This window comes from Rhineura floridana, chromosome 4 (assembly GCF_030035675.1).
Source record: "Rhineura floridana isolate rRhiFlo1 chromosome 4, rRhiFlo1.hap2, whole genome shotgun sequence".
Lineage (NCBI taxonomy): Eukaryota > Metazoa > Chordata > Lepidosauria > Squamata > Rhineuridae > Rhineura > Rhineura floridana.
Genome location: NC_084483.1, coordinates 58,051,562 through 58,075,397, shown reverse-complemented (window position 1 = coordinate 58,075,397; position 23,836 = coordinate 58,051,562). Strand labels below are relative to the sequence as shown.

General features: G+C 42.2%; 1 protein-coding gene across 7 annotated transcripts in view; it reads right to left on the bottom strand.

The window, feature by feature from the left end:
- The window catches only part of COL19A1 (collagen type XIX alpha 1 chain), a 358,502-nt gene that overhangs the window by 189,648 nt on the left and 145,018 nt on the right, over positions 1-23,836 (bottom strand). For all 7 annotated transcript variants that reach the window (XR_009762166.1, XM_061623076.1, XM_061623078.1 and 4 more), the window contains 2 exons: positions 21,539-21,583; positions 19,723-19,758 (listed from right to left, as the gene is read on the bottom strand). Coding sequence is in view for 6 of the 7 variants with exons in the window: in XM_061623076.1 (XP_061479060.1) it covers positions 19,723-19,758; positions 21,539-21,583 (81 nt within the window). In the remaining variant the exon portion in view is untranslated. The remainder of the gene's footprint in view (positions 1-19,722; positions 19,759-21,538; positions 21,584-23,836) is intronic.

The following is a 23,836-nucleotide window of genomic DNA, read 5'->3' as shown; positions in this document are numbered from 1 at the left end:
TGGAGATAGGCTGGCCCACCCCAGGGATGTTCAGGAAGGGCATAAATTCTGGGGCCAATGGGTACAGTTTGTTGGCCAATGGTGAGAAGCGACGTGGGTGCAAGGGGTGGGCCCATTCTTCCCTGGCTAGCTTGTTAATGGGATCTGGCACAGGGATAAAATGATCCGCTGATCTGGGAGACTTTAGCGCCCTTGACTGGGGGGGGGCGGTAGGTTGTGTTTGAGCAGGTTGAATGCCCAGGGTATCCATTACCCTGTGTGAGAGTGGGGGGTAATCAGCCAAGTTGAAGAGGTGATAGGAGAAGTCCTCATCTAGACTGGATTCTCCACTCCACTCATCAGGATCAGCCTGCAGGAAAGGTAAGTAATCCTGCATCTCCGAGGGCTCGCTGCCAAGTCTGCCTCTAGAAACATCAAATGGATTAGGCGAGGAGGGAGGGATATCCTCATAATAAGCCGGTTGCCTTACAGAGCTGGACTGCCGTGAAACTCCGGGCTGGGGTGACAGCTGTGCTTGGGGCTGAGGTTGAGCTTGGGAGAGACACCCGAGTACCTCTCGCAGCTGTAAAAGGAAAAAACAAGAGCAAAAAAACAAAACCAAAAGACAAAAATGAGACTAAGAAATAAAAGGAGTACTGGAAACCAGACCTCCTAAAAAAGGCCCCTGCAAGGGTTAACAGCCGCTGGAAAGAAGCGCTGCTGGCTAGGGCCGAGCAAGGAGCCCGCACGCGGCTACGAGCTGCCAGAGGAGCCGTGGCAGCGTGGAGAAAACAAAAAACACCACTTCCAGAAGACGGAGGCCAGAAGAAGCAGCCCAGCCAAGGAAAGGGCTGCAAAGTGCTGTTAAGAGGGCGAAAAAACGCTGCCCAGGAGCCGGCACGGGAGGACGGCTGAGGAGGGAGCCGCGGGCGGGAGCTACCCTACTCCAAACGAAAACGGCCCTGGGAGGGGGGGGGAACCATAGCCGCGGATCCCCCAAACAAGAAGGGAGCCACCGCCGCTGCTAAAGGAGGCCGCAGCTGCGTGCCCCCAAACAAAAGGGAGGCAAAAACAAAAGGGAAGCAGCCACGCTGTAACCACAAACTGAAAGGGTCAAAGAAAAAAGAAAAAAACATGAAAAAATTAGCAAAAAACTCCCGAAAGGGAAAAAACAGACACAAAGTTGCCACACACTCCTAACCAAAAAAGGGGAGGGGGGGAATACAAAGGAAACAGCAAAAATCAGAACAAAGAGAAACTTAGCTACGCTAGTCAGGAATCCAAGTTCTTCGGACGAAGGCAAGAATGGAATAGAGTGGGAGGGGTCTGAGCCCCAGCTTTTAACTCAAGTGCATTCTTGCCTTCGGACGCTAGATGGCAGTAAAGCCCAAGTTGATGGCAGGCTACCTGTGGAAAATGAACTGCTTTATATTTTCTTCTGATAATAATAATAATAATAAACTTTATTTCTACCCCGCCCTTTTTCCAATAGGACTCAGAGCGGCTTACAACTAAAAACAACACCATTAAAACATACAGAGTATATTATTAAAAAAAGAATTAAACTATGAGAAAAATTAAAACCATAAAATATAGGTTAAAAACAGCAGACAATTTAAAATAAGAAAATCATATAATGTAATCACCAAACCTATGACACTTAATCCTGGTCGTTCTCTATCCCAAATGCCCGTTGAAATAAAACAGTCTTTACTTGTCGCCGGAAAGATGGCAAGGAGGGAGCTGATCGCACCTCACTCGGAAGGGAGTTCCACAGCCTAGGGGCGGCCACCAAAAAGGCCCTATCTTGTGTCCACGTCATATGTGCTTGCGAAGGTATGGGGAACACAAGAAGGGCCTCACCTGAAGATCTCAAATCCCGGACAGGTTCATGTAGGGAGATACAATCTGTCAAATAGTCTGGACCTGAGCCGTATAGGGCTTTGTAGGTCAAAATCAGCACTTTGAATTGTGACCGGAAACAAATTGGCAGCCAGTGGAGCTGTTGTAACAGGGGAGTTGTATGGTCCCTGTAACCAGCCCCGGTTAGCACTCTGGCTGCAGCTCTTTGTACCAATTTAAGTTTCCAAACAGTCTTCAAAGGCAGCCCCACGTAGAGCGCGTTACAGTAGTCTAAGCGGGATGTAACCAAGGCATGCATCACCTTAGTCAGATCAGGTAGCTCCAGGAACGGGCGCAGCTGGCGCACCAGTTTTAATTGGGCAAATGCGCTCCTGGATACAGCAGCAATCTGGGCCTCCAAATTCAAAGCTGAGTCCAGGAGTACACCCAAACTGCGAACCTGAGACTTCAGGTGGAGTGCGACCCCATCCAGCACCGGTTGAATTCCTATTCCCTGATCTGCCCTCAGACTGACCAGGAGTACCTCTGTTTTATCAGGATTTAATCTCAACTTGTTCGCCCTCATCCAGTCCATCACTGATGCCAGACACTGGTTTAGGGCCTGTACGGCTTCCTTGGCTTCAGGTGGAAAAGAGAAATAGAGTTGAGTGTCATCAGCATACTGATGGCACCGAACCCCAAAACCCCGGACAACTTCTCCCAGCGGTTTCATGTAGATGTTGAATAACATGGGGGACAAAACGGAACCCTGAGGGACCCCATAGGTCAATGGCCAAGGGGTCGAGCAGGAGTCCCCCAGTACCACCTTCTGGGTTCGGTCCTCCAGGAAGATTTGGAGCCACTGTAACACAGTGCCCCCAAGTCCCATCTCGGCAAGGCGGCCCAGAAGGATACCATGATCGATGGTACCGAAAGCTGCTGAGAGGTCCAGTAGAATCAGCAAAGACACACTCCCCCTGTCCAGTTCTCTGCATAGGTCATCCACCAAGGCGACCAAAGCCGTCTCTGTCCCATAGCGAGGCCTGAAACCAGATTGAAATGGATCCAGATAATCCGTATCATCCAGGAATCTCTGGAGTTGGGCAACCACCACACGCTCTATTATCTTGCTTAAAAATGGAATATTGGAGACTGGCCGGTAGTTACCTAGTAAAGAGGGGTCTAGGGAGGGCTTTTTCAGCAGTGGTCTTATAACTGCCTCCTTTAAGCATGATAGAATTCTGCCTTGTTGTAGAGAGGCATTAATTACTCCCCTGACCCAATCGACCAGTCCCCCTCTGGTACTTCTAATGAGCCAGGAAGGGCAAGGGTCCAGTACACATGTGGTGGCACACGCCGCTCCAAGGATCTTGTCCACATCCTCGGGTAGAACAAGTTGAAAAGAATCCATTTTAATTGGACAAACAGGCGCCGAAGTTACATCCTCAGAGACTGTATCAATTTTAGCGTCCAAGTCACAGCGAATCTGAGCGACTTTGTCCACAAAGTGCTGTGCAAATTCTTGAGTCTGCTGAGTGGTCAGAATTACCCTCACGGGGGCTGGAACTTAAATGCCCCCTAACCACTCGAAACAGTTCCGCTTGACGGCTCCCAGCAGACGCAATGGAGGCCGAGAAGATTTCTTCTTAGCCCATACTGCCTCGGAGTAGGCCTTCAAATAGGCTCTAGCCCGAGATTGATCAGATTCGCTCCGACTGTTCCGCCAACGTCGCTCTAGTCCCCGTCTGACACGCTTCATCACCACCAGCTCCTTGGAAAACCATGGAGCCCGTTTGGCTCCACTCCGAAAGAGGGGACGCTCGGGAGCGATCGTGTCCACTGCCCTGGTCATTTCTCTATTCCAGAGATCAACAAGGGCTTCGACAGCATCGCCTGCCAAGGTGACAGGAAAATCTCCAAGAGCCATCAGGAAACCATCCGGATCCATCAGCCTCTTGGGACGGACCATTCTAATCGGTCCCCCACCCCTGCAGAGGCTCTGAGTCCCAGTGAGTCTAAACCCGACCAGGTAGTGATCTGTCCATGACAATGGAACCACTGCAAGTTCTTCCACACCAAGATCACCGTCATCCCGACCAACACAGAAAACAAGGTTGAGGGTGTGACCAGCAACATGAGTGGGGCCAGATACTACTTGGGACAGACCCATGGTTGTCATGGAGGCCATGAAGTCCTGAGCCACTACCAACAGAGCAGTCTCAGCGTGGATGTTGAAGTCACCCAATACCACAAGCCAAGGGGACTCCAACACCAACCCCGAGACTACCCCGGCTAGCTCAGGTAGGGAGACTGTGGAGCAGCGGGGTGGGCGGTACACCAACAGAATCCCTATTCTGTCCTGGCCACCTAACTTCAAGTACACACACTCGAACCCTGAGAACTGTGGGAGAGGAAACTTGGTCAGGGGGATAGTATCACGATAGACCACTGCGACCCCACCTCCCGGTCCCCCAGGTCTCAGCTGCTGCTGTACTGAAAAACCAGGTGGACAAAGCTGGGAGAGATTAACCCCCCCAGGTTCATCCAACCAGGTTTCCGTAATACAGGCTAGGTCAGCATGCTCATCGAGGACCAAATCCTGAATGAGCATCGATTTTCCATTCACCGACCTGGCATTCACCAGCAGCAGTTTTAACCGAGGGGCACTGTCACCGAGGCCATCCAGGTTGTTTGAGCGGGAAGACAGCTTGGGGGTTATCAACAGTCGGTTACACTCTACCCTCCCGTGATAGCATGACTGTCTCCCTACTTCGTATCTCCCTCTGCCTTCAACAACATTAATGGCAGCCCCTTGGATTCCCTCCTTCACCCCATGGATCCCCTCCTTTGCCCACTTATCCACAAACTTAAATGACCGTTTTAAACCAGGGGGGTGTGTCAGAGGCAGTCAGGGAGAAGGAAAGGTATGTGTCAGCCTACAAACATTAGGGGGAGAACACTTCAGAGGAGCTAGCGAAATTAACGGAACCGGTCCTCGACAACTAGCTGATGACCCCTGTTCTGTATTCTCCAAGTCAGACCAAGATGAGTCGAAACTGGTGTTCAAAGATGCCCTATGAGAACAGACACTAGACAGGGTAGGGGTGGAATGAGCAGTCTCAATATAGTTCTCAGATGAAAAAGGATTAGTCAAGTTCGTAAGGGTAGTTTTCAAGGATGACAGCCGTGACAGGATCTCACGTTGTTCCTGTTCAGGAAGCGCACCAAAGCTGTCGATGAGCAGAAGTTCTTCGGGATAAAAATTCCCAGAGCCGAAGATCAGCACACTCTCAAGATGGCTCTCTCTGCCTTGCTCGGCCCTGAAGTTCAGAGATCCTATATTATCTGGGCCAGAGTTAACTGCTGGTGATTTCAGGGGTAAGTTAAAACGAGGCACGGAGACTCCTATATTGGACTTCTCCGATCTTAAAATTGAAGAGGCAGAGCGTTCCCTCATGCTATGTGTGACCAAAGGCACGGGAGGAGAAACGTCTCTAAAGTGTCTTTTAACCTCTATTCCTTTGCCTAGAAGCACCTCCTTGCACGAGTAAACAAAGTCCACAATAGAAGCTGAGGCAAACGTTACCAGGGCACGGGCCATGTTTGAATTGTAAAAAAGATATTCAATCTTCGAGAATGCGTCAAGTTTCAAGGAAGACTTGACCATAGAGGACAGTAACTTCAATAGGTGTATTTTGCGATCCCTCTGTGACAGCCAACCGTATGGTTTGGGGTAGTTGGTAAAACCCAAAACCCTATCTTCTAGCTGGAGGCACCACCTTTTACTTTCCAGAGTTGGTGGCTGCAAGTCCTCTTTATACTCACAATCTTCCGCTTTACTTAGAGAGCCATCGCCCCTTATCATCAGTTGCCGGGTTAACTGGTGTCCAAGGGAAGGTGTTGCAATATCACCTATAGGCAAAGCTTCAGGGCTAGGGTGCAAGGGGGTTCGGTCTTGAGCAGTCTTAATAATTTTGGCTTTGTTGTTTCTAGTGTTCACCTGCTCTGATTGACCAGTCCCCTCACGTTCCAATAATTTGAAAAGTTTATTAAAATTCATTTTGGAACCCTTTCTGGAGCTACTGGCTGCTTTTACGTTTTTCGATTTCCTCTTGAAACTTGGTTGAGCCTTGATGTTTTTACGTTTTGAGCCTTTTTTTGTTGAAACCCCAGCATTAATGCCACACTTACTGTGAGCATGGCCAGGCTAGCCAGGTTAATTGTATTAAAAGTTCGCTCACCCGGCTGATGGGTTACACACGTAGGCAATTCAGTTGTAAAACTAAGTTCATGTATGGGACTAGGATCCCTGTCCGCCCAAAACTTAGGCTCCGGTACGTCCGTTGACAAAGTAGTGCAGAGAGGTTGAATTAAGGTGGCGTCCTTTGAACAAGGTGACATTGGGGCCGTTAATAACAACAACTGACCCATACATTCGGCAAGGAGGTTCTTAATCAGCGACAGGTCTTCTGTCCATTTTATAAATAAGCTTTTAATTAGGTCCAACTGGGAATTAAGTAGTTTGACTACCGTATTAGAATCCATTTCTTCATGATGAGGACCCTTATAAATCGGCGTCTGATGTGTAGCGGATAGGGAAGGCTGAGGTGAAGAAGATGAACAAGTGGTGCACAGGATCTCAGCAGGGCAAGGCGGAGTAACGCTCACGGAGCCTCCACAGACTTGGGGCTGAGCAGGGCTGCCAGCCTGCTGAAAGTTTACAATTGAGGGATCAGCATGCTCTAGTTCCACAGCCAGAGAGCACTCGCCAGCCCTCATAGTGTCCCCAGGTGATAATTTCATTAGGCACTGTGGCCCCAAAGACCAGTCTAAGCATTAGGTGCCATCCGGTACCGTTAGGTCCAGAGGTCCCATAGCAGATGAGACATTTAAATTTGGGCCAAAGAAATCCATGATTTTACATTGATTATGTTTTTTAATGACTGCTGCAATATCATCCGTCATGGGGACCAGACCACGCTGTTTGTATCCTACTCTGGTGAGAACCATCGTGCCCAAACTTAGATTTCCTAAGGAACAGCTGCTTACTTTTCATCCACGGCTTGATTTATGTAAAACTCGATCCTGCCCCTTTAAGGTTGTTGGACCTGGCCGGCAGATTCCTTCACCAGCCAGCATTCATTGGAAAAACAAACATTTGCCGAAAAGCAACCAGGGCAAATCTAAAAATAGTCTGCTGGTCCCCCAACACTGGCAAGTAAGCAAGTAAGCAGGAATTATATCCAAACACAACCTGGAACAGGAGAAGCAGACCTTGAAATAAGCAGCCGAGATAAGGTGAGTAGATTGTTCACTGCAGCTAACGAGGTCCGTCACAAGAAACGAGAAACCAAACAAATCTCTGGGGCTGAAACTTGGAGGACAACCAGCCCAAATAGCTAAGCAAATAATCTGTCAAGGACCAGCTGGGAGACAGACGACTTAACAATAGAGGAAGAAGTTATTTCTTACAACATGTAGGAGCACTCGACTGGTAAGTCATATGAGGCGGCCATCTAGGTGAGGAGGATCTACCCAGGCATTGCCCTATTTGCTCTCCTCCCCCCATTGGACTAACAAAGCTACCAAAATTTTACCTACTAAGGTGTGCCGTGGGCACAGCACCATTGTCATAAATGTTAACATATTGTTACTTTGGGTTTGTACAGATTGTGTTCCCCAATCTTGCATACTTTCAAGATTACTGCTTCTGAAAATTTGTAAAAAATGAGAGCAGTTCTCCAAAAAGACAGGGGAGAAATTGACATTTTTGAAAGCCAAGAGCTGTCATAATGCAGCCATTCATACGAAATTTCATGAGATGAACTCCTCACAGGTGTTGGGTCACATCAGTAGTCACCCTCAGACATCTGTTCACACAAAGCAGCTGGTAATAGGCTTAATTGGAGAATTGGTGTGTGGGATTGCATTCAGGATGGCTTCCCCATTCCATCTGTAGTGCAAGGTTGCCTTGTATTAGTAATGTATCCTTCCCCTGCCCTTTTAATCCAAGTTTGGGAGTGCAAAGAGGTTAGAAAATACCTCATTTCTATCCTCATTTCACCCCTTTACTTGCCACTTTACCCCTTTACTTGCCTGGTACTGAGATGGTTTGCATATCACATGAAGCCTGTTTTAAACCATGGCTTAATTGTGAATATGCCTCCCATTCCCTGCACAGCTTCCCTGCCCCCTAAATGCACAAATAAACCACAGTACATAGCAGTGGTAAGCAAAAATTACACCAGTTTGTTCTTGGCTTATTTCTGGCTTACTATTTGTGGTGCCATGTGGGGTATGGAGGCATGTTCACAATTAATCCATGGTTTAAAACAGGGATGGAGAACCTGTGGTCCTCCAGATGTTGTTGGACTACTACTCTCATTATCAGTGAGCATTGGCCATGCTAGCTGGGACTCATGGCAGTTGGAGTCCAACATCTGGAGGGCCACAGTCTCCCCATCAAACATTTCTGGTTTAAAACAATCCTTTAGGATGCACACCTTAACGTGGTGAGGGGGTTTGAGAGTGTTGAAGAAGCGGAGAGCAATGCCGTCAGGAGTCTAGACCAAGAGGCTAGACTCCTAGCAGGGGCACCCAAGGCGGAATGGGTCAAAGCTGAGACACCAGACTAAGATGCATCCAAACTCAGAGGAAGGCAATGGTAAACCACCTCTGAATACCTCTTACCACGAAAACCCTATGAACGGAGTATCCAAAATGCAACACGAGATAGTGCTGGAAAATGAGACCCCCAGGTCAGAAGGCACTCACCGAGCTACTGGGGAAGAACAAAGGACAAGTATGAGTAGTGCTGTGACTAATGATGCAGCTGGGTGAAAGTCAAAAGGAAGCCCAGAGACTGATGCACACAGATGCGAAAGGAGAGTCCAGAGTTGTACAACACACACAATAGGGACATGGAATGCAAGAAGCATGAACCAGGGAAAGTTAGAAATTGTCAAGCAAGAAATGGAACGTATCAACATTACAATACTTGGCGTGAGTGAATTAAAATGGACTGGAATGGGACATTTTCAATCAGGCAATGACAAAATATTTTATGCAGGAAATGAGAAATCAAGAAGAAACGGGGTTGCTTTAATAGTGAGAAGTGATGTAGCAAAAGCAATTAGGAGCTACAATGCAAGGTCTGAGCGAGTGATATCAATGTGATTAAACGGGAAACCTATTAACATAACCATCATCCAAGTCTACGCTCCAATGCAGAAGAAGAAGAATTGGAGAGATTTTACACAGAAGTACAGGAGGAAATTGATCACACACCAAAACAAGATATGATGATAATCATGGGGGACTGGAATGCAAAAGCAGGGAACAGAGAAGAACTAGGAATTGTGAGGAATGGGGCTTAGGAGACAGAAATGAAGCAGGAGAAAGGCTTATTGAATTCTGTGAAGCCAATAATTTGTTTCTTGCAAACACACTTTTTGGTCAACCGAAAGGATGACTGTACACGTGGACATCACCAGATGGTCAATAGAGGAATTAAATTGACTATATAATTGGCAGCAGAAGATGGAGAAGTACCATACTTTCTGCAAAAACAACACCAGGAGTAGACTGCGGTACAGATCATGAACTGGTCATATCGAAAACCAGAGTAAAGCTAAAGAAGAAGAACAAAGCAATTATAATGCCAAAATACAATTTAAATAACATCCCAGAAGAATATCAAGATGAAATAAGGAACAGATTTGAGTCTTTAAACTTAGTTGACAGAGAACCAGAAGAACTATGGACTGAAGTCAGAGACATGATCAGGGAAGAATGCAAAAAGACAATACCTCTAGTGAAAAAGACAGAAAGACCTCAATGGATGACTGAAGAAACTCTTAAAATGGTAAAGAGAGAAGGAAAGCAAAAGCAAAAGGAGATGGAAACATGGTCAGAACCCTAAATGCAATAATACAGCAACTAGTACGTAGGGACAAAGAGAACTATTACAATAGTTATTGTATAGAAATAAGACAACAAAAAGGGAAAAACAAGAGCCCTATTCCAAAAGATTAGAGAAATGAAAGGGGAAATTAAACCACGAGTAGGGATGTTGAATAATTAACAGGGGAACACACTGACTGAGATGAAATAAAAGGAGATGGAAGCAATACACTGAAGAACTCTATAAAAGAGATGCCAGGATGACAGATTCATTGACGGAGGAACCGTATGATGAAGAACCAGAAATTTCAGGATGTGAGGTGAAAGCTGCTCTTAAAATACTTGGAAGAAAGAAATCACCGGGAACAGATAGCATACCGATAGAGTTGCTACAAGCTACTGAGACTAAGTCTGTCCAAAGTTTGAGAAAAATTTGTAAAGAAATATGGAAAACCAAACAATGGCCCACAGATTGGAAGCGTTCAATATATATCCCAATTCCAAAGAAAGGGGATCCCAGGGACTGCAGTAATTATCAAACTATTGCCTTAATATCCCATGCAAGTAAAGTAATGCTCAAGATTCTACAACAAAGGCGCTTACCATAAATGGAGCGAGAAATGCCAGATGTCCAAGCTGGATTTAGAAAGGGAAGAGGCACCAGAGATCATATTGCAAACATACGTTAGATAATGGAACAGAACAAGGAAATTCAGATTAAAATCACCCTGTGCTTTATAGATTACAGCAAAGCCTTTGACTGTGTAGATCATGAAAAACTATGGAATGCTTTAAAAGAAATGGGGGTACCACAGCATCTGATTGTCCCGATGGGCAACCTATACTCTGGACAAGAGGCTACTGTAAGGACAGAATATGGAGGAACCGATTGGTTCCCAATTGGAAAGGGTGCGAGACAGTGGTGTATTTTATCACCCTATTTGTTTAATCTGTACGCAGAACATATCATACGGAAAGCGGGATTGGACCAAGATGAAGGAGGTGTTAAAATTGGAGGGAGAAATATCAATAATTTAAGATATGCAGAAGACACCATACTATTAGCAGAAAACAGTAATGATTTGAAACGAATGCTGATGAAAGTTAAAGAGGAAAGCACAAAAGCAGGGCTACAGCTGAACGTCAAAAAGACTAAAGTAATGACAACAGAAGATTTGTGTAACTTTAATATTGACAATGAGGACATTGAACTTGTCAAGGATTATCAAAACCTCAGCACAGTCATTAACCAAAATGGAGAGAATAGTCAAGAAATAAGAAGAAGGCTAGGCCTGGGGAGGGCAGCTATGAGAGAACTAGAAAAGGTCCTCAAATGCAATGATGCAATAACTGAACACCAAAGTCAGGATCATTCAGACCATGGTATTCCCGATCTCTATGTATGGATGTGAAAGTTGGACAGTGAAAAAGGCGGATAAGAGAAAAATCAACTCATTTGAAATGTGGTGGTGGAGGACAGCTTTGCGCATACCATGGACTGCGAAAAAGACAAATAATTGGATGTTAGAACAAATTAAACTAGAACTGTCACTAGAAGCTAAAATGATGAAACTGAGGTTATCATACTTTGGACACAGAATGAGAAGACATGATTCACTAGAAAAGACAATAATGCTAAGAAAAACAGAAGGGAGTAGAGAAAGAGGAAGGCCAAACAAGACATGGATTGATTCCATCAAGGAAGCCACAGACCTGGACCCACAAGATCTGAACAGGGTGGTTTGTGACAGATACTCTTGGAGGTCACTGATTCATAGGGTCGCCATAAGTCATAACTGACTTGAAGGCACATAACAACAATGGTTTAGCATGACACACAAATGGTGCCACTGCATGGATGGAGAAAAGCAAATGCCCTGCTAAAGCTGCACATTAAAATATCTCACCCATTAAGGCCAGTAGCTACACTGGAGTCTGCCACAGAAGAACCTCTATGCTAACAGTTGCTATATTGATTTATATGCAGATTTGACTGACAATGAAATAAGGTCTAGGTGTGAGGTGGCAGTGTGGGGGCAAGGAAATACCTTCTAGTCAGTCTCCCAGAATTTAACAGCTTTGGCTATCCACACTAAAGAGAGATTTTTGTCAATGATCTTAAATAAGAAAATAAATGTCTTTCCTTAGGAATATCAGTACAAAACCCAGGAAATTTGGCAATGGGTGCGATGGTAAAACGATGACATTAAAGGTCTCACTAGGCACAAACGTATTATATTTTGGAGAAATGCTCATCTAACCATCAAACCTAGATACCAATACCATGGACAGTTCAATTGGCCTCAGTATTCACACCAGTTGACTTTTCAACACTGCAGCAATGGAAGGGAGAGCCTGAAACATTAGCCGTCCAAACTTTTCTCCCATCTGTTTGTTTTTCACAACAGATGTTAAATTCAAGCAGCAATTAAACTCCGTCTCATCAAACCCTTAAAAAAAAGTTCCAGCTTTCAGACTACTAATCAATACAAATTAAGCTATTCTGCATTAGGGCATGCTTGTCTATTATATAACACAGGCCGTTTTAACCTAGAAGAGACTGTTGTCCAACTAGTGAATCATAGAATCATAGAGTTGGAAGGGGCCTTGTAGGCCATCGAGTCCAACTCCCTGCTCACAGCAGGAAATCCACAGCTAGAGCATCTCCCGCAGATAGCTGTCCAGCCTCTGCTTGAAGACATCCAGCGAAGGGGATCCCACCACCTCTCTAGGCAGTCGGTTCCATTGCCGAACTGCCCTTACTGTCAAGAAGTTCCTTCTAATGTCCAATCTGAATCTACGCTCCTGCAAAGTGAATTAACTTTGTTGTAAAATTCAAAGGATGTGTGTTTTTTGGGAAAAATATTACAATCCAGGAAAAAATAATACAAAGTTATTAGTCCATTAGAAAAAGAAAACCTAGGTCATAAACTCAAATTAAGGAAAATAATGACCTTCATCAAATTTCTTGTTCCAGAAGGAAATAAAAGTCACTCATTTTTCTATGAATGTTTTCAAAAAAATACATGTTCTCTTAACCAGGCATAATAAGTTTATACATTGTAATTACATCCATATAATAATAATTTTAAAAATTCAGACAACAGAGATCCTCCCCCACTTGCTGCTGTTAATAAAATAATAATAATTTTCACATATGTATTATCTACACGTCCTTCCAAATGGTCTAAAAGATCATTTAACATTTTTAAAGGAATTTCATAACTAGTAATTTGTTTAATAATATTTAAAACATGATTATAGAAATTTCTTACTTTCTGGCATTTCCAGAAAATATGCAAGTAATCTGCATGTTGTTCTCCACATCTCCAATATATCATGATTAAAACAGGATATTTGTTTTAATGTATACAGTGTCAAATACCATTGGTACATTGTTTTAAATGAATTTTTAAAAATGCATTGACAACAATAAACAGAAGATGTCATTTTTAGATAGAACTTGCAAGGTCCTTTGAACTCTACCTGATACACTCTACCAGGCTCCAGTGCATGCTGCTACTCCATTAATAGGAGGGGGGAAATGAGGCTAAATTGCAGGTCATGTTTATGGAAACTTGTTTCCTTGTATCTATATAACTGTCCAGATATTGTACTGGAGCCAATCAGAAGAAAAGTTAGAGCAGAACAGGCAAGATTCTCAACAGTGATTGCTGGTCCAAGCCCTTCTCTAGTACAGCGAGTGGGACTCTTCTCAATCCCTGCTCATCATGGTTGGTAAAATATAGTTGGAGAGGATTGACTGTATGGGTCCAGGGAGTGGTGCATGCCTCACTATGGGAGGGAGTTATTCCCATTGCCTTGAAAGAGGCAGTGGTGTGACCCCTCTTGAAAAGATCCTCTCTGGATCCAGAGGTTTTAGAAAACTGCCACCCAGTCTCTAATATTTCCTACCTGGGTGAGGTGATTGAGAGGGTGACAGCTGGCCAGCTGCAGGCATGCCTGGAGGAAGCAAATTATCTAGAGCCATTCCAGTCTGGTTTCTGGTCCAGTTTTGGTATCAAAACAGTATTGGTGGCCCTGATTAATGAACTTTATTAAGAGAGAAACAGGGTCAATGCAACCCTGTTGGTTCTCCTTGACCTCCCAGCAGCTTTTGACATCACTTACCATGGTGTTCTTATGGAGTGGCTGAAGGAGGTGGGAGTTGGAAGTACTGTATTGCAGTGGTCCCACTCCTATCTTCAGGGCCACTACCAGAAAGTAGTACTAGAATATTGTTGCTCAGCTCTATGGCATTGGCCTGTGGGATCCCACAATAGTCTATTCTGATTCCTATGCTATTTAATATCTATATGAATCTATTGGTAGTTGTCATTTGGGGAGCATGGTATATTGATGACACAGAGTTCTCTCTCTCCATTCCATCTGAGGCTCTGAAAGTGTTGAACAGGTATCTGGAGGCAGTGATGGACTAGATGGGGACCAATAAACTGAGGCTGAACCCTTATAAGACAAAAGTGCTATGGATGTATGGTTCCTGCATCCAGGAATTAGGTGTATAATCAACAGGTTCCTAGTCTGGGAGTACTCCTGGATTCCCATCTCAGTGGCCTGGCCTCAGTTGTTCATGATTTGGCCACTTCCTGTCTGGACTACTGTAATATGCTGTTTATGGGGCTGCCCTTGAAGATGATCCAGTGACTGCAGCGGTGGAGAATGCAGAACTGCTAGGTTAGTTAGTGGGGCAACTCTATGGGACTATGTCACTGATCCTAAAAGTGCTGCACTGGCTGCCAATGAACTACTTGGCCCAATTCAAGGTGTTAATACTAGTGTACAAAGCCCTAAATGGCTTGGGACCCTAATATCTAAAATAACACCTTCCCCAGTGTTGGACCCTACAATTAGCCAGTGAGGCTTTGGTGATGGTGGTGCGGCTGGGGGTTGCCCGGTTGGCATTGACCCATGACAGGGCCTTTTCAGTAGTTGTTCCCCATCTGTGGAATATTTTCTCCAGTGAGATGTGTCTGTCACTACTTACTTTAAGGAAGAATATGAAAACATTCCTGTTTACCTAGGCATTTGATGGCTAAAAGGGACTGTTTCTGGCAACCCAGAGATCACTGGATGAAATAATGTTTTTAACTGTAACTGGTTTTAGAACTTTTTAAGTGTAATTGTGTTTTAGAGTGTGTTATACTGTTTTTAGAATGCTCTTCTTTTTATTGTTGTTAGATTGTTTTGTTGATGTGTTTGCCACCTTGGGTGCTTTCGGGAGGAAGGGTGGGATACAAATTCTATCATCATTATCAGGAAGTGGATTGGACTGTGAGAGAACAACCCAAATTGTGTTTGCATTCTGACAAATTTGTAGGGCAGTACAATATCTCAGAGAGGAGGTCAGGTCTCCTGCTCCCCTGGTGCATTCACTATAGCCGTCCCATTTCCCTGCTTTCTAAAGTTTGATAGAAATATCTGTTGGCTATAGGCACACTCTTAAACCGCAAGGTTTTTTTGCCTGTTAGTGAATATTATTTGCACAGTGCCAGGGACTGTAGCAGAAGCTGAAGAAAGTTTCATGCTAGCACTCATCAAAACTGCAGGTGTTCTATTATGGGACAGAAATGGTTAAACACTCTAGCTATTTTCAATGCAATCCTATACATGTTTACCTAAGAGTAAGTCCATTGAAATCAATGAGCTTACTTCAGTAAACATGTAGAGCAGAGTTTCCCAAACTGTGGTCCACAAGCTTCACTCATGTTGATTTTTAATTGTGTTTTATTGCTTCTTTTATTCCTTATACTGTATTACAGTTTGATGTCTATGGAATCCAAATTGTAATACAATATAAGAAATAAAATAAGAAATAAAAACCATTAAAAATTATACAGCATCTAGCACATTACAACTGCTACAACAGGCTAAAAATTATTATGTGGTCTCCAAAGACTCTCATCAAGTGGTCCATTGGAAAAAAAAGTTTAGGAACTACTGGTGTAGAGGGTTGCACTGTCTATCAAATATGAACTTGCAAGAGATCTGGACTTTGAGGAGATAATTCATGTGTAATTTTCAAAAGGCCAGAAAAATAAAGTTTTTTTCAAATTAAAGTTTTAAAATTGGTCTATTTATAAAATGTTTGCAGCCATGTTGGTTTATGAGAATCTGGAAAAATCAAAACAAAGAGAGGATAAATACCTTTATTAGGACCAACCATAAAGTTAAAAAAAAGTCAGCAAGCTTTGTAGGACTCTTTTTCAGTCTGTTTTTGTTAAACAAAAAATAGCTTAAAAAAGAGGGGAGTGTTTGAGGGCATGGTAGAAACCCACCGTGTGTGGGCTATGGTGCAATTTCAGAAATGCAGAAAATGTAAGTTCAGAATTAAAACACACACTTTTCTTTCATGACTCATGAGACAGCACATATAGGATACAGATTGTGGCAAGTATGTGAATAAGGGGTCATGTTACAAGTATGCACTGCCTCCTAAATACTGATGCTTATGCCCTGACTATAAAAGGGGGCGTAAAAGGTTCCTCAGGTGGCTGGGTACTTGACACATTACTTTAATAAACTTTTTTTGTATTTCAGGCACTTTTTTTTTTCCTTTGGGCTTTTTCTGTCCAGGGCAATACCATGACAATAGTATCTTTTACAGAGACAAACATTGTGGATCATCTATTGCTTCCAAAATATAAGGATCACTGAATGTTAACTCTTGTTTAAGCCCGTGGTAATTCCTAGAATATTTTGGACAACCACTAAAGACTTGTTAGAACCAAGACGAAAACCAGAAAGCTATTAATATTAGTGGTTGCACATTTTTTTTCAAAGTCTGTATAAGAGCAAACAAAAGATAAACACAAATAGTGCAGCCAGAGTGGCAGTAGCAGCTGGAGTCATGACCCAATGTCCAAACAAAATACAATTGTTAAGACATAAGGATGCTTTGGCACAGCTGCTGGGAAGCCACTTAAAATCATTAAAAGGTTAATAGAGAATTATTTAAAAATAAAAAAAACACTCTTAGAAGACTTCCCAGAAAATATCTTTTACAGATTTCACAACTGTTAAAATTAATGGCTAGTTGATCCTTTCTCTTCCTGCTGTGTCATTTGCATTCTTAAATGGTCAGAAGTACATTAATCTGTTGTATACTCTGTTCTTTAGATGAAAAAATGATCTGTTTTAACGAGGTGCACTAGCTGGCTACATGTGCACATACTTTCTATAAGCACCAACTTTGTTTGGACACCTGTTGGGACATTTGGATGACATGTATTAATCTGTATGTGTAAATTAAGACAGATGTATTGATTCTTATTGTATTGTTAACATCAGCTGATGGGTTCCCCCCTCTCTATTTCTTTTGCACTGTTTCCCCCACCTACTTTTCTCCCTTTTTTAAAAAAAATAAATTTGCAACTAAAAATCAATTAAAAAAGAGGTGGACTAGTTGGACTTGCCTGTTGTCTCAAGACATACTGGAAACAAAAGTATTACAAAAGCAGCTTCTGATGGACCACAAAAGCTGCTTTTCATGAAAAACAAATGCAGATAAAAGCTGCATGCATGCGTAAATGCAAGTCCTTCTATGTACCTAAAAGAGATCTTTGGATTGTGGCTTATGCTTCTTTTACTAGGATGCACAAACTTTAGCAGAGATGCCTTGATACAACCTTTGCTCAGTTTTTCTCCTGGATGAAAAAATTATGATTTCTATATTAGTAGCCTTTTATATGAGTTGAGTGGATAAGCCTGGGGGAACTGTACTAGCCTGGCTTGCAACAGTATTATCATTCTGCTTATGTTGTCTTGCCACAAGGAAATACCACACTAGGCTCTCCATGAGTCCCTTTAACAAACCATCCTAATTCTTTAGGACTCAGTAGATTTCCTTTTAACCTCCAAGGTTTCATCAGTAATTTTAGAGTATATGAATGCAACCTTCCCAATAGCCAGCCTTCTCCAACCTGGTACCCTCCACATATTTTGAACTAAAGCTCCCATCAGCTGTAGTTGTAGGGAGTTGTAGCCCAAATCCCCTGGAGAAGGCAGCAATAGGCAATACACTATCAGAAAAAAAATATAACATGGTCAGACAGCAGACATTTTGTCAATTACAAATGAAAGAAAACTTGCTAAATCAATTATGTAAGTATAATAATATACACTCCTAGGAGCAGCAGTAATGCACAACATGGAAAGAAGGATTCTATTGGTTACATAGAACCCCCTAGGAGCAGCAGCAATGCAGACCAGTAGTTGAAACGCAGTAGTCAATTTCATACGCTGACCCAAATAATATGAGATGCCAGTGAAAGTACATTTCGCATTACTTATCATTTGTACTCAGGGGAAGTATTCTGACTTACCCCCTGGTACAAAAGATTCATGAAGATATGTCTGCTCAATAGTAACATCATAAGCAAATAAAACAAACCTGTCCTGCTTAAGCTGCTAGCCCTTTCTGCCCCATTGCAACTGCTTAATGCAATACGTGAGGCACATATATCAAGCCAACGCAGCAGACCTTTCTTTTTGTCATCTAGGGGCCTTTAAAATGAAACATGTCACCTCCAGCCTGTTCCCTATCCAACATCAGATTGAGCCTTCCCCCAAAAGTTCTGCTTAACATATTAAATTGGCATGTTATCCACAAGTCTGGTTCAGGCAATCAGCAGGCCCCACAAGATAGCCTGTGGGAGTTCCTAAGGCTTCTGGCAAGCTAGTAACCCAGTGGGGATGGCATGGAGACACCAACAAAACTGGCACCTATAAACAAGGCCTATTCACATGACCACTGTGATTTGTGCATTTCAAGCTGATGTTGGAGATCATACAGAGTCCACCAAGCATTTCATCTGATGATAGGCATATGACTCAAATACAACAGCATTAGACCACAGTGATGCAATGAACTGGATTGGCTTGTGGTTCTGGTTCAAGCTATGATATTCTCTAGCAGGCTGTGTCTGCAATCTGATAGTACTGACATCCAAACTGGAGGGGCCGGATGGGCCAGATTACTGGCTGGGGTGCCTTTTAGAACTCATATATCCCCTGGTTTAAAACATCTGTACTGGTTGCCAGTTTGTTTCCAGGCCCAATTTAAGGGGCTTATGTTAGCGTTTAAAGCCCTAAAGGATTTAGGTCCCAAGTATCTGAAAGGCTGCCTCCTTTCCAACAGGCCTCTTGGGTGTTGAGATCAGCAGAGGGGGCTCTTCTAGTTGTTCCACCACCCTCAAAACTTTGGGGGTGGTGGCCTGGGAGAGGGCATTCTCTGCAGCAGTCCCAACTTGTGGCTCTCCCTCCCACAAAGGTGCATCTGGCAACTTCACTGTACAGTTTTCGGTAAATGTTGAAGATGCACCGCTTTACCCTCACCTTTGATACCAGAGATGTATGTTTTTAGGTCCCACTCTATTTTTTTGTGATGCAATTCTAGGTTGTTTCTAACTATTATACATAATTTAAAATAGTTAAAAATACATTTTTAAACGCTTGTGACCCACCATGGGACCTTGACTGAAGGATGGGCAGTACATTTAAATGATAATGATAATAATAATAATAATAATGGATTGTTGGTAGCTCTACGTGTAAATATACAGTAAATTACTGCCAGCAAAGTCAATGGCATGTAACAGAGGTTGCTATGTATTTTTATTAGGCTTGGCTCATGATGAAATATGATCAGGGAGTACAAATCCAATCCAAACAGTAATTACCATATTTTTTAAAAGAGCTTTCTTATTACTAGACTGAACAATATATGCCTTGCACTGAAGTTCTCTATGGGTGGCCTGGTTTGCATGTCACATTGAACCATAAAGCAAACTATGGTTTAATGTGAAGAAGCATGGTTTAAACTATGGTTTAGTGTGACATGAGAACTGGACCATTATCTTAGAAAGCAGGAGTTTTGCACATGAAATAGTGAGGACTGGATCTCAGGTGAAGCTGGAAATTATTAGGCCAATATTTAGTAACACCAAACAAAATAAGTTTGTAAAGTTCAGTATTATTTACCTTTTCACCCACGTCACCCTTCAAGCCATGTTCCCCCTGCATTTGGGAGAAATGTAAGAAGTCAGTAGCATACAGAATTTCTAAAACAACCATTACACATACTGAAGCAGTGAGTATCGCTTTACATTTTCCCTTTTATGTTTCTATATATGGGAGGGGGGACCCAATTACACATTTCTTAAAGAATTACAAAACACATTTTGACTCGTACAGTGATGATAGATATGGGACTTCTAAATATACATAAACCAAGGTTCAAAGGACCTTTATTCCACACTTTTTGTGCCATCTTTGTTGATAGAATGTTTACATTCCAAAATATTTTCCTCTTTATTAAAACAGAGCAGTTAATAACATAATAAAACTGCCATTTTGAATCAAATATCCAAAGCATACCTGACAATCATTTTTGCAATGATGCTTGGAAACAATAATACTATGGTATCAAAACAATGGATTCCATGTTTTGATCTGAACAGTTTAGACCATCTTTGTATTTAAGAAACTGAAATGAGGTTAGCAAACCTTCACACTTTCTCCTAAGCTGATGCATTTGAGATACATAAATAGAACCTACCACCTTATGTCCTGTTAAAACACCACTGGGTGGTGATAATCTCCAAGAGTTCACTGTTTCACTGAACCGATTCCCTTTTGTTGTGTTCTCAATAGTCATACAAATGCGAAGAGGAGAAACAATCTGACTTAATAGCTAAGGCCACCATTTTACTATTCATGGTAGATAAAACACTGAGTGCTATTTCTAGCAGCAGACTTTTTATTAACAATAGAGTAGCTGAAAGACAGGCATTTTATTGCCTTTATGTTTGAAAATGGGCATTCAAAATGGCCACCCAAGCTTTTATTCCTGTAAAACAATGCTTCATTGATAGCTCAGAAAACTTAGGGGTTAACTGCAAAAACTCTTATGTAAGCAACAAAGGCACACAAAATGACACACAAAAAGAAGTTTATTGTTGAAAACATGGAAACTGTTATTGCTTTAAAACAAAAATGCCTATATATAGGCAAAGGTGAAGAAATTCCTAATATTTTAAGAGCGCACACAGTCTTATTAATATGATGTGTTCTCACAGCAAGTAGACAGCTTGCTTATTCAGAGATCTCAAGCTGAAAAATTTTAATGTATAACCCTGGATATTAAGGTGCATATAGAAGAACTGGGATATTACACTAGAAAAAATAGCAAGAAGCTGTGTGGTTTCAAGCAGAGTTTCTGGAAGAAGTGTCTGAATGCATCTTAAACAAATCACAACATGGAAAGTAGGGTAGTCCCACTAAATCTGGGAAAGCTGAGGTTTATTCAACTAATATATTCACTAATATCAAGTACTGCACAGTAACTATGGCCTTTTAATTATCAAATATGCACAAGACATCTTTTGTCATATGCAACACACTTGTATTTTGCAATGATTCTTAGAAGCGATAATACTACTGTATTAAACAATGGATTCCATGTTTTTACAGAATATTAGACTGGAAAGAAGTTGACACTGTGTTTTCTTTCTTGATATTTCTGGACCACCTTTGGGTTTATTTATCTACTTCTCATATTTGACCCTTCTATGAAGTTGTTTAGAGTACATTTTATTGTTATAACAACTCACTGAGTTTGGGCAAAAATGGGCATTTTGATACAGCTATTCAATGCAATTAATAGCTAAAGGGGGATTTAGATTTCTCCATCCAAACACACACTCTATTCTAGCTACTATATGAAAACACAAAGGAATTGAAAGGGAGAAATAAATATCAAACAGAGAACTGTAATAAATGAATATGATGTCTCTACCTTTTCACCAAAACCACCAGGAGCACCACTCAGACCATCTTCTCCCTGAAACAAATTATATATAAACTGGGTTATCTGTCACACATGAATCAAATAAATAAATAAAATGTTTTATGTAGAATTATGAAGAAAAGCTAACAGTTATCATAGAAAGGTTCTCCTTTGTAATATATTTATTTAGACAGGGCAATTTGATATTTTCTAACCTAATTGTAACACTAGGACTACAATGATCTGGGAATTTATTTAGCATATTTGACTTGATATATGATATATAATGTGGTAACTAAAGAGCAGCCTTTCCCAACCAGTTGCCTTCCTGATGTTTGGGATTACAACTCCCATCAACCCTGAACATTGGCCATGTTGGTTGGGACTGATGGGAATTGGAGGGTACCAGTTTGGAGAAGGTTGCAGTAGAGCAGTCTTTCCCAACCGGTGTGCCCCCAGATGTTGTTGGACCACAACTCCCATCAGCCTCAGCCAGCATGGACCAACAACATCTGGAGGCACACCGGTTGAGAAAGGCTGCAGTAGAGTATTTAGGTCACTAAGCTTGCTTTTGGTTTCATACTGTTTGATACACTTTCGTCCATATACCACTAACCAAATGAAGAAGTACATATTTTCAAGATGCAGTAGAGTCCCAGTTAGTTACAACTATTACAACTAATCTAAGCTATCACAACGGATCATTGGATAGGCCAGCATTTAAGTGAGGGCCCTAGGAACCTGAACAGCCATGATATATGATATCTGTGTCTTGCAGCTTGGAGACATCCCAAGAATCTATGGCTGCATTTGAATGCAATGCTAAAACATCATTTAGCGTTACAAGAATCAGTCAAATTCCCACTGGGTTTCATATGCTTCCTCTCCCCTTCAGATTAACCACAGTTTAGCATATCATTTGAACTTTAAACTGTAGTTAAACTTTACTGTGATTAGTGAAAATAAGCTGGGCTTCATAAAGTCATTTGAATTTGGTTTTCTGTTATTCATAGTTAAGATTAAACAGTTTGTCTGGGTTCAGACAAGGAGGGAAGCTGCAGTTAATAAAAATCAAAGTGAAAACTTCTAAACTTTTCATGTGAAAGTCTGGAAGAAGGCTAGGCTCTTTCTCATAATGGTAAGCTATATTTTAGCATTGCAACCGAATAAATCCTCTATTTCTAGCCTACATGCTTGCACAGTCAGATCTGAGAACAGGGCAAAATAAAGATCTGGGTAGTGCTCAAAGGTGAATTCATTTCCAGGACTTTTGGACATGACTTAAAAGTATGAACACCAGGACTTGAATAAAATGTCCACTACAGTCAAGCCCAGAGAGATGTCACTGTGGTTAAACAGCAGTACCAAGAGAAAGCTACATATTTTGCATTTCTTCATTTGTTAGAACACCAGATTTTCAGCATTGCTTTCCAGAGCTCTTGCATTTATTTTTTCCCTTCCACCACAAATACTTCAATACTGTAGGAATAATAGATACCAGTGGTTTTGCCAGCCATGGGTCTGGAAAAAGACCTTGAGGGCTCAGTAAATTCTGTCTTGAAGAAAAGAGGAAGCTTAACAAACAAGAGGAGGGTGTCTGGGTTCCCCAGGCCCGTTCCAGGCACCCTCCACTGCACCTTCTTCCCTTCCAAGCAGAGCAGCAACAGACGAGCAACAAGGGTACTTAGGGAGTTCAAAAAGGAGGATTTCCCCCCTTGCCCCTTCTTCTCCCTGGCACACTGATTAGCAGCTGGTAGGGGGAGCAAAGCCCAATGGTATCAAATAACACAGGAAATTGCAACAACACTTCCAAGTTACAATGGGAAGAGTTCTGGGGAAGTCATCAATTTCTAGTAGAAATCAGGAATGATTTCTCCAACTGTATACGATCTCTACCCAATCCTGTCACAACTTTTTTTAAAAAATTAAACCGCAGGAAATGCTAGGATTGTTTATACATGACTTTTGCCAGTATGCCTGATTTTCTGCTGATTTTTCTTCAACCTGTTTTGTAATGTTGCACTGTTAAAGTAATTACTACTCGCTCACCAAACACTTCTTTGTGGTTGTTTTATCCTGTGGGATTCAGAACTGTATGCGTAAAATCAAAGAGGACCTTAATTCCCACTGCAAAACATTGTTTCAGTATCATCACTCAGACCTTTTGAAAGCTATGACTGAAAAAGAGGAATGATTTACTACTGTAGAATTAATTTTCTATTGTCTTGGCATGAGGCAATGCAAAAGACAAGACAGAGCAAGCAAAAGAGTGGTATCACCTTGGCCTCCTGCAGTGGTAATGTGAAC